At 45.3% G+C, this 19,599-nt stretch overlaps 1 protein-coding gene across 1 annotated transcript in view; it reads left to right on the forward strand.

Moving 5' to 3' along the window:
• The window catches only part of CDH11 (cadherin 11), a 128,168-nt gene that overhangs the window by 83,702 nt on the left and 24,867 nt on the right, over positions 1-19,599 (forward strand). The window contains exons 4-8 of the mRNA XM_036346010.1: positions 2,775-3,069; positions 6,014-6,133; positions 8,148-8,315; positions 11,493-11,680; positions 17,606-17,859. Of these exons, the coding sequence (XP_036201903.1) occupies positions 2,775-3,069; positions 6,014-6,133; positions 8,148-8,315; positions 11,493-11,680; positions 17,606-17,859 (1,025 nt within the window). The remainder of the gene's footprint in view (positions 1-2,774; positions 3,070-6,013; positions 6,134-8,147; positions 8,316-11,492; positions 11,681-17,605; positions 17,860-19,599) is intronic.

Here is a 19,599-nt window from a genome sequence, read left to right on the forward strand (position 1 = left end):
TTAGAAAAGCTAAACCCAGGAGTAGGGCAATGACAAAACTCAATAGGAATGATTTTGAATTTACATGGTAACATTTGGGTTGGATGAAGGGAGCTTCTGTGGAGACCATGATAACAGCTTGTGGCCAGAAAGATGAGCAGGAGGTGGAAGGACAAGAACAGGTGGCAGGTGCTCATTTCTGAGCCTTGTCGATCCAATGAGGTTATCTTAGCTGCTCCAAACATCAGAGCATTCCCTGTTTATGAAATTGACATATTTGGAGGACGTCCATATTAATGTCTCAATAATATTGTTTAAATTTGGGAAAGGTGTTTTTTTTAAGAGATGTACGAAACAATTTCATTCATTTATACCCCCAAATGGGAAGATTATACCCAAGATAGAAGTACCCCTGCATGGAGGAGATGACTCTGTGCCAAGAGGAGGAGGGGGCTTCGGCTATGGGGCTGTGTGGATTGAACCACGTGGAGAGCTAGGTGTAAAGTGTTCAGAACCTCTGCCATGGGGCTTTCCCGCTGGGGAGTAGCTCTGTGTTGCGGGCAGAGACTACAGAAGAGACAGGACCTGGATAGGCATTGCAGCATCTCTGGAACAAGCCTTGCCCGCTAAATGGAAGCTTAGGGAAAAGGTGGGGAAGGAGAAGACATGAGTGATGCTTAAAATCTATGCACACAAGAACACGTCAGGTGTCGGGGGGATGGGGGGAAAAATAAAGTGGTTGGATCCTTGCATCTTTCTTTGGAGATACTGCTGATCTGCAGTTTCCAATGAATCGGGGGAGCAGACTAGATGACTGGTTCCCTAATAACCTCTGATTGGACAACTTTCAAGTGGTTGAAGATGCTGTGAGAACGTGGGATTTGGCAAACCCAGGGCTTGCGGGTTTCTTGCCGGAAGCACAGTCTGTGTCCCACTGTGCTGTGCGGAGCGGAGCCATCCGTCCGCAGAGTCGGGAGTTGGCTGTGTCCGCCTCAGCTACTGGATCCCTCCATTGCACTGGATGGTTTCCCGAAATGCTTTTTGTGTTGAACCTAATAAATACTGTTGTCAATTGTATGGATTATCTTTGTTGGCGAGAAAAATAAAGGAGTTTATGTGTGACTTTGAAATCCAAAAGCAAGAAAAAATTCTGAGCAGTGGATTTTAAACCTTTTCAGTGTTTTAGTTGGTCATCAAATAATGTCTAGTTAATTCCCAAGAGTCTTGCCAAATTTGTATGTACCTACAGGGATCCCCCTGAGCTGAAATATTTGGTGTTTCACTGAGGCGTTGCAAAATCAAAGAGATATTTTTGGAAAAATTGAATCGATACAAAAAATTTTACAAAGCATTGTGTTCAATCTTGTTTTATGACTCTGGACAAACTCTCAAAGCCTTGGTTTCATAAGAGTAATAATTAAAATGACATTGATAATAAGTGTAAAATAATATAATTTATTATCTATAATAATAAAAGTGTAATATGCTAATTAGACTGGACAGCTGGACAAAGCCAGGGCTGCGAGGGTGGAGGCAAGCCTCCTCGGCTGCGATGGCCGAGCCCCTGGCAAGAATTTCGTGCATCGGGCCTCTAGTTATATAATAATAAACTAAAGCTTTTTATTTTTTTCTGGCTTTCTCATGTAGTTGGTAGAATGGAGGGTTTATTGTTTTATTTTTTTTTATCCTGTCAGCTACTCTTCTAACCTATGAGAGTGGTTGCAATGACGCACTGAAGGCAGAATGAGGGCAGGTTAAGATGAAAGCTGCAGAAATTGAGGTTGGACAACAAGGGAGGGTGAGTTTATTACAGGAAGCTCAGATGTGGCGTTTGGGGGAGAGAAGGCAGGAAGGGACAGGATGGGGAGTTAGGAGACCTACGTGACTTCCTGGCCCTGGCTGGTGTGGACTTAGGCAGGTACCACAATTTCCCTGGGCTTTGTCACAGGAGGGGGAAACCTACAGATATTTAAGATTCTTCCTATGGTCTGAGAAGCTGCATGTGTCTCAGGCTATCCTCCAGCCCCATTTCCTCATTCAGCATGCCCCACTCAGCAGGTCTTCTGGAAAGGTCTAATCTGTGAATTGTTTGTAGCATCAAAATCCCGGGAACAGTTTTCTTGTCTTTTGGAAGAAAACTGCTAAAAGAAATGATCATGGCATCCACACAGTATATGGAGGTCAATCTGTATGTCCCCCAAGTTTATTCTTCAAGGACAACAGAGGGGAAGAGGGACTTGTGCCCTGTGGCACTTCATTGCATACAAATAAACAGGGCATTTGCATGTCTGTATAGATATTCTTGCATATGATAGAATGTGTCACGGGACTCATGGGAAACTGGTAACAACAGTTCCGAGTAGGGAAAATGAAGGAATAGGAATCAGAACTGAGGGAAAAGTTAGTTATTGCATAAATGTTTGTTTTTTATTTTTTGTAACATGCAAATATTTCTTTCAAAATAACTCTATATTAATGATATGTATGTGTACATATTTTGTATGTTACATATATATGGGGAGGAAGGAGAGAGAGCATGATTCTTAGAATTAAAAAAAAAATTCACCGTTCCCATCTGTGTGACTTTGGCCAAGGCGTTTATCTTCTCTAATATTCCATTTCATCATTTGTAAAATGGGGTGAGAACGTCTCCTCTCCTGTGTGTGTGTGTGTGTGTGTGTGTGTGTGTGTGTGTGTGGTGTACATGGCGTGTTGCAGCAAACAGCATGGAAGTGGGTCTCTATCTCCCCGTGCAACCTTCGTGGAATTACAAATCTCAATTTCTCTTTTTCTAGCTTCATTCCGATATTGACTCTGGTGATGGGAACATTAAATACATTCTCTCAGGTGAAGGGGCCGGAACCATTTTTGTGATTGATGACAAATCAGGGAACATTCACGCTACCAAGACATTGGACCGCGAGGAGAGAGCCCAGTACACGCTGATGGCTCAGGCAGTGGACAGGGACACCAACCGGCCGCTGGAGCCGCCGTCCGAGTTCATCGTCAAGGTCCAGGACATTAATGACAACCCTCCCGAGTTCCTGCACGAGACCTATCATGCCAACGTGCCCGAGAGGTCCAACGTGGGTACGTGTGGCAGGGGAGACCCGTTCTGCCTGCAAGACTGGTCTATAGGTGGGGAGGTAGGGGGGATACGGGGGGGGGGGGGGTGCTGGCGCCCTTCTCCCAGATCAGGAAGGAGAAATTAGGCTGTATTTTCTATGATGGAATAACAAGAGAAAATTTTATTTGTGTAGTCTTAGATACTTAAAACAGACCTGAGGGTTTAAAATCTAAACTTACAAACTATGAGGGAGCGTGGAGAGTGGGAAGGATTATGATTGAATCCAGGTCCTCTCCACTCTGGCACTTCTTAGCTGGGTGACTTGGAATTAGTTAGTTACAGCTGTTCTCTGAGCCTTAGTTTCCACCTCTATAAAATGGGAATACCAATTTCTAGTCATGCAGGATTAGAGATACTCTGTATTCAAGTCACCAGTACATGTTGATGTTTGGTTAGGAAAACCAGTGGTAATATTTGTAACTTGTAGGCATTGTGATAATTGATGATGTACATGCACTATTTCATTTAATTTCTGCAACGATTCACCTTTGCAATGAAGTGGTTCCTATTTGACATATTTTGCATATGGGAAACCCAAGCTTGAAATAGGTTAACTAATTTATCCGAGGTCACCTGACCCTTTAAGTGAATTGAGAATACACACTTAAGCATGGCACTATGTCACCACCTATTAGGCTAATTCAGAAGCGGGCATGTCTTTTCATTGTGCATCAAGACACGTTGCATGATTCCCTGAAGGGCTTCTTCAGCCAGTCACCTTCCCCTCACAATGACTTCCACATGACTTTGTAGAATGCATGTAGTTGTGATCTTTTGAGAATCATGTCTCCTGTTAAGAAAGATTTGCCTTTCAGACAGTGAGCAGGGCTGTGCTGATCAGGGAGTGAGCCTGCTTATATGGATCAGAGGTTTAGAGCTCAAATGAACAGAAGGATCATCGGGGCCATGCCACCCTTTTGTAGATGAGAAAAACCAAGCACCAGGAATGGGCATCACCCTGCTCGAGAAAGCTAGATGCAGAAGTGACCCTGGGACACTCGGCTCCTTGCACTTTGCACGTGGAGCTTGTGATGTTAAAAGAACTAGTCCCTTACTCCTCCTCCAGGAAAAGTCAAACCCCTCTCGTACTTTACAGAAACGGGGCTGAGCCATCCCTTGCCACCTTCTCTCCCCTGGGCCCCGCCCGGGCTCCTAGTCTCTCAGTAGTCCCCCGGGGATTTAATGAGAAACAGTGGGTATCAAAGAAACCATTACAGAGTAGACAGTAGTGTCAGCAGCTGAGTCAGGGGGCAAAGGCCAGTCACCAAAAAGGATTCTCCAGGGGAATTGTCACTGCCTCCACCTTCAGGGGCTCCTCAACTCTCAGGAATAGCACACAGACTTTCCACCATGGCCTGAGCGTAGACTGTTTTTAGACAGTCCTGGGTTCCTGTCACACGGCACCTCTGACCACCACTGTCCTAGGGGAACCCAGACAAGTTCTTACATCTTTCTCGGTTTTCCTTTTGTCATTTATAAAATGAAGATAATGTAAAGAAGGGGAGGGTGAACTAACATGGATGTAAAATGCAAAGAGCTGTACTTAGTGGAGCTCTGCACGCAAATGAAGCATAGCAAGATCAATCGTTTTCCTAGCTGTTTCATGATGGCAGAAAATAGATCCTATTCTCCCTGATACATCCATCTCCTCTATCTAGAATAGAGCCTGGTTATGTGGGAAGAGCTCCGAAAAGTTGTTTGCAGGAAATCAGGAATCACAGAAGCGTAATTAGAAGAAAGTGAGAGTTACTGTTACACCAGGTGGAAATCACGGCCACCTTGTGCGTTAAAGGTTGTCAGAGGCTGCGCAGACAGCTCCCTTGCCTCCCACGGGGAAGCTAGCCCAGCTGCTGAAAATGTCACGGCAGCAACTCGGGTTTGCTTGTTTGCTGGATGGGGGTAGACTCCCCACTCCAATAGTAACCCAGTTTTCAAAGTAGATTGTAAAACGTCATTCCTCTCCTACCCGATATCTCAAGTCCAGTGGATGCAAGTGAATACAGAGAGAGGGACATGGGCAGGGTACCTGGGATGTGCCGCAAACACTGCCTGGCACAGAGGAATTTGAAAATTGCCTCTCTGCCGCATTCCAAGCCCAACACCTCCTGCCCTCAGATCCTGTGACCATCAGGGAGCACATTTTTCTAGGAAACACATTCTCATCTCCCTTCAGTTCCCTGGTTTGCTTTCCCTCTGACCCACGCATGCTCACCCTGTGTCTCAGCAGATGCCTGCTGGTACTTTCTGTGGTCTGACCACTACACACCTCAGAGGTGGGACCATGCAACTGTCAGGCCAGTAGGGAACGGCCTTCTGTGTGATATTTATAGCCATGAATTAATTAAGATGTAGTATGAGCAGCCACTTTCTTACATGCAGAGCAACAATAAGATGATGTGTTTATTGCTCTGCCACAGATGGAAGGAGGCCTGCATTCTGTCCTTTCATGAAAAGCAAGTCATCACCTATTACCCCTTCTTATACTCTTTGGGGAGATTTTTATTTAATTCAATCCATTGAATATTTCAACTGCCATGGGTCTTAGAATGTTTTTGCAATAATATTCATAGTAGCATTTTAACTACCAAGCATAGTAGGGTGGACTAGGAATATAGAAAGTTCATTTTTAAGGTATGGGAATTAAGAGGGAAGGAAGGGAGGAAGGAAGGAAGGGAGGGAGAAGAGAAGGAAAGAAGGAAAGGAGGGAGGGAGGGAGGGAGGGAGGGAGGGAGGGAGAGAGGGAGGGAGGGAGGGAAAGAAGGAAAACTACCTTGCATTTCAACTCCAGGAAATGAAAGCATATAAAATAATCTCCTCCTTTTTATGTTTTAAAACGGAACTTTGTAAACTATAATAGGATTTGAGAAGCCGAGGGACCACTGCTAATGCATCCATTTCATTTCTAAGGCACGTCAGTGATCCAGGTGACGGCCTCAGATGCTGATGACCCCACCTACGGAAACAGCGCCAAGCTGGTGTACAGCATCCTCGAAGGACAGCCCTACTTCTCGGTGGAGGCACAGACAGGTACCCTGAAATGTCACTGTGGCTTGTGACACTTTGTGAATAAGGAGCCCAGACCTGCTCCCTCAACCCAGTTGCTTTTCTCTGCGTTCTCAGACATGGAAAGGGCCACCTCCCAGGGTTAGTGCGAGAATCAAACACTGTGCAGGTGCCTGGCAACCCATGAGCCACATATACTGTTGTTTCCATCTGTATTTCACCATGTCAGAACAAGAAATATAATCTTAAAACGCAACTTTTACCTTAAAATTGTATCTTAGAAGTCAACTAAAATTGAAGAATTTATCTTAAAATATTTAAGTTTTATCTTAAAATTCAGCAGTGGATCCAAATGAAGAGGCTACACAACTTGAAGGCTGATAGACATAGCGGAGGCTCTCAGAGGCCCCGGTGCAGGGTGCGCGCAGGGTGTTAATGCTAATGCGCAAGTGCGTTTGGGAGGCAGCACATTCCGTCTCCCCATGGCGCTGAGAGACACCTGTGGGCCTGGGCATCAGAAAGAGGCTCCTGCGCATTTCTTACAGATGACAAACAGCACCCCCAGAGAGTGAGTGCTAGCCACAACCCAAACCGAAGTGTTTCACTTCGTTTATGCCAAGTGTGATCGGGGATCCTTTCGTTAGACTACACACCAAAACCCTGTGAAACTGCTCGTCCACAATATTACTCCCTACAGCCCTTTCCTTCTCGCCACAATATGCCCCATAAATTTAAAGGTGTTTACAAACAATTCACACTTATTGTTACAGTTATAGTCACCCATCAGATACTTGGCTCATTTCCTTGATATTATTTCCGCCTACCCTATGCCATCATTTATTTGTAGCTACTGTGCTTCAGATCACAAGGTACGGGGCTACTTGCTTTGGTTTCATCAAAAGCACTGGCATGTAGCCTTTCCGGCGTAACCAAGGATGAACGTGGGATTCCATCTCGACTTTTGAGATGTTCAGCACAGGTGGGGACTCGCAACCTTCATGGTTTCAGGGTCTCATAGTTTGAACCTAACAAATTATTTACAGATCAGAAGAATGAGGCCCCATGAGATCAAGGGTGTTTCCACAGACATGCAAACATTGCGGGTAAGAGAGCGGTAAGGACCTATGGTGTCCGTAGTGCTCTTCATATTTCCATTGGAAATGTTGCCATTTGTACAGAGGGAAAAGCTCACACATGTTCCCAAGAGATTTAACTGAGCCTGATTTTCATGTAAATCATATGCTAATATCTAGGGATCTTATCGAATTACATCATTAATTTATTACTGTTGTCAGCGACAGGTCATCATAGAGTAAATGTTTGTATAAGCATTATGTACATTTTTAACCCATATGGTTCACTCTTTTCAATTTTAGTATTAACATTTTAAGGTATTGCATGAGATATATGCTTTCTTCTTTTATCCTAATATGGACCAAACATGGAAATGTTTCCAAGAATTGCATGCAGGGATAGACTTCAAAAGACTCTATTGGTAGTCCAGAAATTGGTTTCAGTCATGGATACCCTCAAATATTTCAGTAAGTGTATACCTGAGAATGTGAGGCGGTCACTTGCATTTGAAATACAATATATAAAACATATAAAATTTCAATGCTGTATTAGTAATTATGGCAGTTTACTGGAAATACACCTCTGGCGCTCCAGGCACGGCTGCTTTGGGTTATAATTATCATGTTGAAGTAACTTTTCTGTTCAGAGTAGGTTCTGTCTCACTCACCTTTGCACCCCTGGGACCTAGTACATTTTTGGTTATACTGTTGTTATAAGTCAGGGGTGGGGAATGTCCGGCCCGTGGGCCCTAGAAGGCCTGAGAAATCATTTGGTCTGGCCCTGCCAAGGCATTAGGGGTGAGTTAATTAAATGTTTGACCAAATATACTAGGCTAATTTTTAAGATGGTCATCTGTAAAGCCTGAGAATGATGTTATAAATATCCAAAAGGCCCTTGGCAGAAGAAAGGTTCCCCACCCCTGTTATAAGTGAATGCCTGTGATGGTTTCTGCTCCCCTGTCCAGGTATCATCAGAACAGCCCTTCCCAACATGGATAGGGAAGCCAAGGAGGAGTACCACGTGGTGATCCAGGCCAAGGACATGGGCGGACACATGGGTGGACTCTCAGGGACAACCAAAGTGACGATCACACTGACCGATGTCAACGACAACCCACCAAAGTTTCCGCAGAGTAAGTAGGTGGGCTTGGCTTTCGCTTTTCAATGCTGCTGCAGCCCGCCATCCTCTGTGACCCAGTCTTGCTATACTCAGCTTGGAAGAAAAAGACGAGCAAAATGGAGGTGTTTTACATCATTCACGCCAAAAACTGAAACAAGACAGCAGCAGCCACAACAACAACAACAAAAACAATGGAATAGATCTAGTAGGAGAAACGGGAGACGTAAAAAGTCCCAGGATCCTGGAAACAGGGAATCGATTGTGCTAGGTGCCTTACCAGACGCTGTTGATGCCATCTAGTAATGAATGAGCCCATCTCTGACTCAGTGTCCTCAATACTAACTACCTGGGAACAGCAGCACCTGAATCAGTTACCCACTGCTATATAACAGACCGCCCAGAACCTTTGTGGTTTAAAACAATAATAGTGGGGTTTTTTCTCATTAGTCTGCCATTTGGGCAAAATGTGGAGGAGACTGCCTGTGTCTATAGTGTCAATGGGGGACAGTTCACTGGGACTAGAGGGTGCACTTCAGTGGGGCTCACTCATATGCTGGTGAGGTGGTGCTGGCTGTTGGTTCCTCTCCACAGGGGCCTTTCCATGGAGTGGCTTGGATAGGGTCTACCGGGGGGGCCCCAGGAACATCAGGAAGAACTGACCTGCCGATGTGGCCTAGCGTCAGATAGCCCTTCATTCCCACTGTAGCCTTAAGACTGCCCACATGGAAGTGGAGTTCTTGTAGACCCCACCTTTCAACAGGATGTGCACAGTCAGGTTAAAGGAAAAGCATGGGGGGCAGGAGATGTTGTTCTGGCCATTTTGGGAAAATACAGATTCCATAGGACCTGAATAATAGGAGGTTGTAGAACTAAATGAGCTAGTTTAAAATCTACAGTGACATCTGTCATAAGTGGTCAACCAATGTTAGCCTTGATTATTATCTGAGAGACTGTGGCCCGCCCTTCTACAAAATGTATAGGATTGCTGAGGGACATGACAGAAAAGCAGATTTTGAAAGGTTGTTATTAATAACCATAATGACAACTACCATCACTTAGTGAATAGTCACTGCTATTGCAATCTCTCTCAGAACCTACATTTTACAGGTAAAACCGGGCTCCTGGAAAGGCTCAGTAAATTGCCCAAAGAAAGTGGCAAAGCAGCATTTGAACACGGGTCTGTTTCCGGATGTCTAGGTATAGACAGGTTCAGTGCAATCATAATGCTGCTGCTGCTGCTAGTACACTTTCAGCGTAAGTGTGTCTTCTTCATCAGGTTAGAAGAGTAGCTGGTAGGGCCTATGAGTTGATCGCCAGAGAGGTGACATTCCAAATGAGGGAAGAAGGAAGACAACCAAATATGGCCCCGTGAAGGCACTATGGTCACTCAAAGGACTCCAAAGACAACAATCTAGGTCAGAGAGACACTAGATAGAGAATTACAGGCAACACCCTTTGTCCTGAAGACCCGGAAGAGCTGGAGGAAGACTGCTTTGCCTGATCAGGAACAAGGTTCAGCATCCCCCAAAAGCTTAAGGCTCATGTAGCACTCTACCAGCTGCACACTCCGTTATCAACACCGTAAAACTGTCTGGTGTCTGGAAGAAAAGACCAAGCAGGATTATTAGCAGGCAGCCATTCAGGCCCTGGCCCTCCTACCATCACGTAGACAAGATACATCATTTCTATGCAGTCACCGGCTTCATAGCCATGAATGCAAATGAGATTTGGAGAAAATCAACTCATAGCTGGTTTACGGACTCCCACTTTCCACGCGTCCTTCAGTGTGAAGGACGTGGTGGGATTAAGTTGAATATTGGTCCAAATGGAAAGTATTCAAAGCCAAATGATACACATAGATATAGACAGAGTTCGGGAACAGGAAGAAATCTGCACAAGGGGAAACGACAACTTAAAGAGGTTAAGTAACTTGCCCCAAACCATTCAGCTGGGGAGTGACTTCCGTATAATGTCATACAGGATAATTGCAGAATGTGGAAGTGCCAGTCAAGTCACTTCAGGTTTCCCTTGCCTATGGGGAGCCTGCCAGTGACTTCCCACTATGTCTGAACAAAACGTTCAGGACCCCTCCTACAAAGCCCATCACTGGGCCCCACTGAACCTACACCCCTTATCTCTTCATAGAAGGCGCCAGTCACCCCTCTTCTTGCTGCTCTGTACTCAGTACGTTCCCACCTCAGGCTCTTTGCCATTTGCTGTTCCCTGTGTGTGTCACTGTTTTGCCTTTGTAGCACAAAGTAGTAGGAAGTAGTCACATGGTTTGTCTTTCTCAGGTCCTCCAGGGGTGTTCAGGTGCCTTGTTTAAGGGGTGTCTTCCTGCCCACCCCATTCAAAATCTCTCTCTCTCTCGCTTTCTCCTTCTCACCACACATACTTAATGCAAGTGCACACAGTGCCACACACAGACACACATCTAATGCGTACATATACACACACTCATGCACACACATACACACGTATTCATAACCTGCTATCACACAGTTACAGTCCACACCTCACTGTCTCATTATGCTCCTCCCCGTAACCTACCCCATTTCCCTTCTTCCCAGCACTGACATCAGCGTGTGTACACATTTCGTGTTTCCCTGTAGGGTAGTTGCCTCCTAAAAGGAGCAATCTCGATGATTTCATTGACAACTGAGTATCCAGGGGCTGGGACAGTGACTGGCACATAATAAGTTGCCAATAAATAATAAATGAATATATGTGGCAGGGTCACGCTGTGGGAAATGTTTGCAGGTGAGCTAGTGTTTGAACAAATGGTGAAGGGAGTGAAGTAAGAGGAAAGTCAAATACTGAGTTAGAAGGGTCATGACCTTGAAAGGAATGAACAGAAGTCTTGGCTGATTGAAGTTCAAGGATGCCATGGCCCTCCCGCGCTTGCTGATGGAAAATGTAACTGAGCATTCTTTCCTTCCTCATGTGGGGCAGGGGACCCCACTCCATCTCCTCTGACCCCGGGATTGTTTCATGGTTCTTTGTAGAACCCATTTCTTTGACACACACACAGGCCATGCGGGCTCTTCCATCCATTCGCTTCTTTTCATGTTTTCAATCAATAGGAAGTTCAATTTCAAACCCTTTGAGAAATGTATTGGGTTTCAACGGAATCTAAAGTCCTACAGCTAATAAATAAAGGAAAATAAGAGTAGATGTTTTCTTCTTTTAGGCGTATACCAGATGTCTGTGTCAGAAGCAGCGGTCCCCGGGGAGGAAGTCGGAAGAGTGAAGGCTAAAGACCCCGACATTGGTGAAAACGGCTTAGTTGCATACAATATTGTTGATGGAGACGGTATGGAACTGTTTGAAATCACAACGGACTATGACACACAGGAGGGCGTAGTGAAGCTGAAAAAGGTGAGTTAGGATGAGGAACCAGACATATCAGTGGTATGGCCTGCTCTGCCAAGGCAACATGGCAAGACATGGGGAGTTGAGGGTTTGAAAAAATGCAAACAGGGGCATATGGAGCAGACCTGCTTTTACAGCTGAGCGCTGAGCTCTGGGGAAATAGCAGGACTGTATTCCGGGGACGGGGGGGGGGGGGGGGGGGCGGGGGCGGCGGGGAGCAGCAAGGGAGACTGGGGTACCTACCTGAGATTGCTAGTTAGCTCTGGGCACAGTTTTGCTCCAGAAGGAAAGACAGCTAGATACACCTACATTTGGGAGAAGCAGCACTGAGCATGTATGAAGTTCCCCCTGTGACTTGGCCCAGCGAGTCTGTTCATATGGGCTGCTCAGGACTTTCCCTAGCTCAAACACCCAAGTTCCATTGCACTGCTGTCATTTTCTCTCAAAACTGAACCCAAGAGCCCAGTCGGTGTGGCTCAGTGGTTGAGCGTCCACCCAAGAACCAGGAGGTGATGGTTTGATGCCCGGGTTTCAGGCTCAATACAGAGTAAGGGGCATTCAGGAGGCAGCTGATTGATAGAGTTTCTCTCTCATTGATATTTCTATCTCTTTATCCCTCTCTCTTCCTCTCTCTCTCTAAAAATCAATGAAAAACATATTTTTTTTAAAAAAAAAAATTGAACCCAAGAAACAACAATAATGGTCCTTCCCCCATGCTAAACTGTCCCTAACATGTGTCCTTCGGATTAATTCAAGACAGTGGGGAGTTTATTGTTCTTTTCCTTGCTTTGTTTGTAAGATCTAACATTTTCTCAATACTCAATATTGGCCAGAGAAAGCCCAAGCCTCTTCCAAACACTCTCTTGTTTACCTTTCACAAAACTCATTAAAAAGATAGATCATATGATTCCTATGGACAAAGAGACCTCCATTTAATTATGAGGAGACTGGGGCTCAGACAGACTACACAACTTGACGCTGTCCTAGTCACACAGCTAGGAATTCACAGGTACGGGATTCAAACCTAGAGTATTCTTGAACAACTTCACTCTCAAGACATTTTAGCAACAGCTGGGCCACGAGGGCTTATAAAAGTGAAGAAACTGTTACAGTCTATTCTAAAATGGTCTTCCCCCTGATTTACCACTTGAGAAATCAACCCCTCTCCATCATCAAAGTGTGGGGAACATTCAGTCTGAATTGGATGATGGGGTTACCTTGGTTTTAATCAAGCATTCATTTTCAACCTGGTTTTCTAGCATGAATATTAAGCTTCTCAGTGTGATGGAAGAGATTGGACTGTAACACTGCTAAAAATACAATTTGAAGAATCAATAAAGAGGCCGGCAGCTGGGGAGAAATCGAGGGTGGAGTGGAGGAAATTCCTGGGGGGGGCAATTTTTCAGTAAGGGGGCGGGCAGGAGAGATGTCCTCCACGGGGCTGACTTGTCATAGCATTTGAAGGCACTGTTGGGTTTGGGAGAAATATGATGGGTCACAGAACAAAGAGAAGATAGGGGGGGACTCTGTTGTAAGTGCATATGGAATCGGGGTGAGCTTTGGATACTTGGAAATGTGGACATTAGTGACAGTGACGGGTGTGTCCGCAGGGCCTGGGGTAATCACTCCCTTGGGCTTCTCCTCCGGGAGAATCTCTGTGTGAATTGCGTGTAGCGTAGAGCTGTCGACTTAGCGCGCTAATTAATATTACTATCCCTCTTGCTTGACACTGACATATGAGCATTGACATCAGCGATTTCTGCCTCGCATCCTTTGCTGTTCAAAGTAATTGGGTAGTTGGTTATGCTAAGGTTGTCACCTGTTTTCAATGTATTTAGGGCATAAACACACACTGCGTCTCCAAAATCCAGAAGCATTAAAATCACCCCGTGGAACTCGCACATGGCAAATGAGCTCTCCGCATAAGATTAATTTGCACATTTCCCCCCAATGCAGTGTGTTTACTCCAAGCAAAAGGATAATAGTCTATAAAGCACTGCTGTGTAGGTTTAAAACAGAGTAAGATGTCGTTTCATTCCTTAAACTTATAGCACAAAGTTCCAAATGTCCACTAGAAAAAAAATCGAGAGGTGAATTTAACACAGTAAAAGGATGGGTCCTTGTGGAAGTCATTATATATGATTTAATAATATAAAAGGGTATGGAGAGATAATGGGGATATGTTTATCTTTTAATAATATTCTTTAATATAGTTTTTTTGCACATTTCTTGATTTATTTATCCATTTTTTACCAAGAATTATTGAGTTATTATTTGTCAGGCAGGCCCTTTGAGGAAGGCTAGACATCTGAGGTTGAAGAGTGAGAGTCCTGGCCACAGAGAGGTCACAATTTAACAGGACAGAGAAGTAAAATGACAATTACAACAGAGCGAATTTTCTCAGCCTCAGCACTAACAGTATTTCCGGACAGATCATTTTTCATGCAGGGGCTGTTCTGTGCATTGTACGATGTTTAGCAGCATCCCTGCCTCTCCTCACTGGATGCCAGTAAGCACACCCCACCCCACCAGTCAGGATAATAATAAATAGTTGTAGACAGTGCCTGACGAACCCTGAGGGAAGTTAGCCCAAAATCACTCCCCAGTTGAGAACCAGCTGTGTAATCAGATCTATGAATAAGGACATAATGACTTCTTACAGGGGCCAATCTTGAGCAGAGTCTCCATGGGTGAGTAGGAATTTACCAGATAGATAAGGAGAGGAAGGGCAGAAAAAGAGCTCCTGAAGAACTCCTTGGAATCCGGTATGGATGGAAACAGGACAGGTTTAGGAAAGTTGAATAAGTTCAGTCTCCAGGGTTTAGAGATGGATACAGTGGGACCATTGCAAAAACGGTTGCTGGAACTCAAGGGAGAAATTATAAAGAACTGGAGAGGCAGAGGAAGGGAAGATGAAGAATTCAAGAGATGTTCAGGAGGCAGAGCCATCCATTTGTTGAAGAGCTTAGGAAGCAACAGCCTCGGGGTTACAGTGGTGCAGAGGAGAGAACTGCCCTCAGGCTATTCACACAGCCTCTGTGTGGTAGACTAAGGAAGAACCAATGCAAAATGAAGGTGAAACTTATCACTGGCTCAGTCCACTTCCGGGGCAAAATCCAATCTGTTCATGCAACACCCTTGACCCAGTGAGGCTCCTATTTATCAAAGAGATATTCTGGCACTGTTTCTAAGTTATTTACTTTCCATCAAATAAACTCAGTGTAAAAACAGTGTGAGAGCAGCATTAGAAAACATTTTAAATATTCCCCACTTTAATAAAGCCATTTTGATGTCTAAGTATTCCTTGCCCACATGCATATAACATTTCACACATCTGCAATCATAGGGTCATCAGATTTGTTAACTTAATGTCACATAGTAAACATTTTACATGTTGTTATATACCATGCATAATCATTTCTAATGACTACCTGACATTCCATCCTATGGATGGGCTGTTTTTTTCCTTGATAAACTCTCCAGTGGGATTTGATGTTTTGTGGGTACCTTCCTCCTGATTAGACATAACCCTATACTCTATCTAACACACATAACACCTTTTTGAATATTGTTATATTCTCCTGAATTCATCCCCCAGAGAGAGTTTTCAGAGGTGGGATAGTAAACGAGGGGGTAGTAAGATTTTTATGGCTCAAATAGAGTGTTGCCTCATTTAGCTTTATTTCAACTGCTCATAACATGGATATAAATGTGCACATGGGAAGCGACCTTTTTTTTTTATATTTTATTGATTTTTTACAGAGAGGAAGGGAGAAGGGATAGAGAGCTAGAAATATCGATGAGAGAGAAACATTGATTAGCTGCCTCCTGCACACTCCCCACTGGGGACGTGCCCGCAACCAAGGTACATGCCCCTGACCAGAATCGAACCCGGGACCCTTGAGTCCGCAGGCTGACGCTCTATCCATTGAGCCAAACCGGTTGGGCAGGAAGCGGCCTTAAATCTCTTTTGGAAGGAGGCAGGGGACATATTGTAGGTAAATATTAAAATGGTACTCATCTGCCCAGCTCCCCACTTAGTCACAATGATGGGTCATACAATCACTTGGCACAGTCATTCCTGGGCATTGGGGACGCAAAGATGAGCAAAGATCCACAAAACCCACTGGAGCCCTTGGGCTGCTCCCCACCTTCCAGGGATGGGAGGTGAGGGGCTGCAAGGGCAACTAATGGACCACCTTGATCTGTCTGGGGGCTTAGGAGGACTTTCCAAGCCATGAGGTGTGGGCAGACCACCAGAAAATTTAGTCAGACCTCACCAATGTAGGAAAGGGCATTCCAGACCAATGTGTGCAGAGATTTGGGCCATTTTGCTTGGGGTCCAAAAAGCATTGATCCAACTGCAGCATAATGGCACCAGCCTTCATGCCCACAGGGCTTGCCATTGGGAACATGCTCTGGGTAGGTGCCTAGACCTAAATCAAAAGGTTTGGCCCTAGGAGCACCCAGCTACCTGAGATGAGAAATGTTCTACCTACCAGGTCTCAGAACTATCATCTTCCAATATTTTTTAAAAATCTAATAATTCAGAGATTTTTGGAGAACCATCAGCAATATCATACCCTCAGCCTAGAAATGTCATCCTGTTCTGCGGCTTAGTCACCCAGCGAAGGATAAAGCTCCAGAAGGGCTGAGCAGCTGGGGCAGGCCTTGCTCCAGGAAGAGGGAGTGTCCCCGAGTGGGGAGCAGGAGGGTGGGAAGATGATGGAAAGTGTATAGGGTGTGGATTGTGTTTAACCTTCCTGGACGTGGATCATCTTCCTTTGGCGGTTGTAGAGTGACAACCCTATGGTTGCCTGCCCATTCAAAGGAGGAAACCGCGTGGCAGGCAGCTGTTTGCCTTAAACGACCCAAGTCTTTGCACACATTTGGTAGCTCATCCACAATGCTCGTTAGAAAGCCCTGTTTCCTAGGCAGGAGGGCTCCGTTCTCCGCTGCAGTTTTACTTTACACCCTCTGCCCATCGATTCACTGGACCGCCTCTCGTTCGGAATGAGGGTGTTTTCCATCCATTTCCCAGTAACTGCAGCCATGCCAATGCTACTTCCCAATTATTTTTCATATCTTTGTAACATCTATGTTCTTTATAGTTGTTTTTCTTCAAATGGATATTCTTACATATATACATTTCTATACCAAGGAAGCATTATACTTATTTGCCTATGGCTTGCTAAAAATAGAAGGTTTCCTACAATTGAGCACAATCAAAACAAACTGTCATTCCCGTCTGACTAGCGAGTCACAGCACAGTCTCTGAAAAGAAAGGTTAAGAAGCATGACTGATATGTTAAAAATCAACATCACCCTGGGGTATTCCTTTTTTTAAAATGTATTTTTATTGATTACAGAGAGAAAGGAAGAGGGAGAGATAGAAACATCAATGATGAGAAAGAATCATTGATCTGCTGCCTCCTGCACGCCCTCTACCGGGGATCAGACCCAAAACCCAGGCATGTGCCCTGACTGGGAATTGAACCAAGACTTCCTGGTTCATCGGTTGATGCTCAACCAGCTGGGCCAGTGGGTATTTTTATTGCCAAGATTTTCAGTACTTTACAGAACAGTCTATATACCATTTATTTCTGTAGTGTTGTCATTCCTTCTCATCATGGGTGCCTTTTAGGGGCTTTGAGCAGCCTTCGTGTTGCTGTATAGAATGAGGTACATTTGAGGTCACGGGCCCCTTCTGTGTCTGTTGTGCTCCTAGAATTGCCCATTAAGCGTATTCCAGGGTTCAGCCATTGATTTGTCTGATTTTCTGACCAAATGGCTCAGGTAATTGGATATTGAATAGACACTGATTTTCTCACTTTGAGGAACTGCACACTCTGCCCTGTAACACAAGCAGGCCTCTCGCTTTCATTATTCTTTCAAGGAATCAGTTGCCAATCTTCTCTTCCTTCTCATCAGCCCGTAGATTTCGAAACCAAGAGAGCATACAGCCTGAAGGTGGAGGCAGCCAACGTGCACATCGACCCCAAATTCATCAGCAACGGGCCTTTCAAGGACACGGTGACAATCAAGATCGCAGTGGAAGATGCTGACGAGCCCCCCATGTTCTTGGCCCCAAGTTACATCCATGAAGTCCAAGAAAACGCAGCCGCTGGCACCGTGGTTGGGAGAGTCCATGCCAAAGACCCTGATGCTGCCAACAGCCCGATAAGGTATGGACAGATGTAGCATAAAAGCCTGGATGGGGAATTTTAGAGGCAAGAGGCTTTAGCAAAGTCCTGCAGAGACCCGAAACCACACCTTCAGTTACAAAAGGGTCCAAAACAATCAGGTCCAATGCCATGTAACCGAGATTAAGAGTGAGAAGATGGACGTCTACTTTGCCCCTGCTGCGTGCTTTGTGCATGGGTTTGTGTAAGCTACATAATTTCTCTCCGGAGCAGATTTCCAGCGACGGAAGCCTCAGCTGGGCCTGTGTGCCTAGGGGAACTGAGGGGAAATATAAATACTAATTATAAAATAAGTAGAGTAATTATAACTTATTGAACACCTTCCTATGCTCCGGTCAGTCCACTGGATATGCAGACATGTGATGTAATTTACCCCCTCCCCTCCCTATTATAGGAATTGTTATCCTTACATGGAAGGGGAACGGGGCTCTGTGAGGCAGAGTGACGTGCCCAGGAGGCATGGCCAGTGAACAGGAGGCCAGGCGAGCGTGCTCTGACTGTCTAGCTGCTGCTGAGAGGTAACAGAGTGCTGGACAGGTTTAGGGTGCTTGTGTGTTGTGCACATTGTTTTTTTGTGACTTGGAAAAGCAAGATAGAGAATTGTGGTTTAGGATCCCGCCTCCCCCATCAGTGACATGCGTTAATGAGGGATGAGGCTGATGAGGAAGCGGTTGAGAAGGAGACTGAGTCACAGATTGAAGATGCTTATAGGACAGAAACTCATAGTTGCCTGAAAACTGTCCTGACCTGGATTCTAGCAAACGTTACCCTCTCCACAGCCGTCCTGGATTCCCTGCTTGCCTGAATTCCTCCCTCCACCCTCCTCATGGTGTCCCCGCCTTCTGGCTCCCCCGACCTTTCTCTTATCAATCCCAGAGCCAGAGCCATCAGTTTACAACATAGCCAACATCACCTCATACCCAGTCCAACAACAACATGATCGATGATCACATTGTCCCCAATGCCCCGTTGTCCCCCCCAAAATAATCTCAACTCTCTTACTTGGCCCAAGGCTCTTGCTGGGCCTGCTCATCTCTGCTCTCCCCTGTCTGTCTCACTCTTTCTTCCCACCTGGCTCTTGGCTGTGTGAGACCTGCCTACTTTCTGTTCTCTCCTAGTTCCGGACTTTCCATGTTCTTCCTCCTGGTTCTTTCTTCCCCTTTCTTTGCAACTTGCTTACAGGGTGCTGATTTCCTCCCTCCCTGCCCTCTCCCCGCCCCCCACTCCCTCCCCCCCCTCCCCTCGCACTTAGATGTGACCTGCCACCTCACAGCACTCGCCACGGTGCATCACAGCGACACCTCAGTATGCATGTTGTACACGGCACCCTTACAAAGGGCCAGGACGTGTCTGTCGAGTTCAGGGTTGATAAGGTCCACCTGCAGGACAGTATCAGCTGCCCTTTGCATGCTGAGGGACTTCTGTACTGTTTTCATAATGACTGTGTCTTGAAGAGATAGCTGCACCCCCGTGGTCATTGCAGTGTTCACAATAGGCAAGACATGGAAACCACCTAAGTGCTCATCAATCAATGAATGGATAAGCAAAATGTGGTACCTATATACGATGGAATATTAAGCCTTAAAAAAGGAAGTCCTGCCATTTGTGATAATGTGGATAAGTTTGGAGAAAAGTATGCCAAGTGAAATAAGCCAGACACAGAAAGACAAATATAGCATGATATGTAGAATCTAAAAAAAAAAAAAAAAAATCAAACAGGAC

This window comes from Myotis myotis, unplaced genomic scaffold, assembly GCF_014108235.1.
Source record: "Myotis myotis isolate mMyoMyo1 unplaced genomic scaffold, mMyoMyo1.p scaffold_m19_p_19, whole genome shotgun sequence".
Lineage (NCBI taxonomy): Eukaryota > Metazoa > Chordata > Mammalia > Chiroptera > Vespertilionidae > Myotis > Myotis myotis.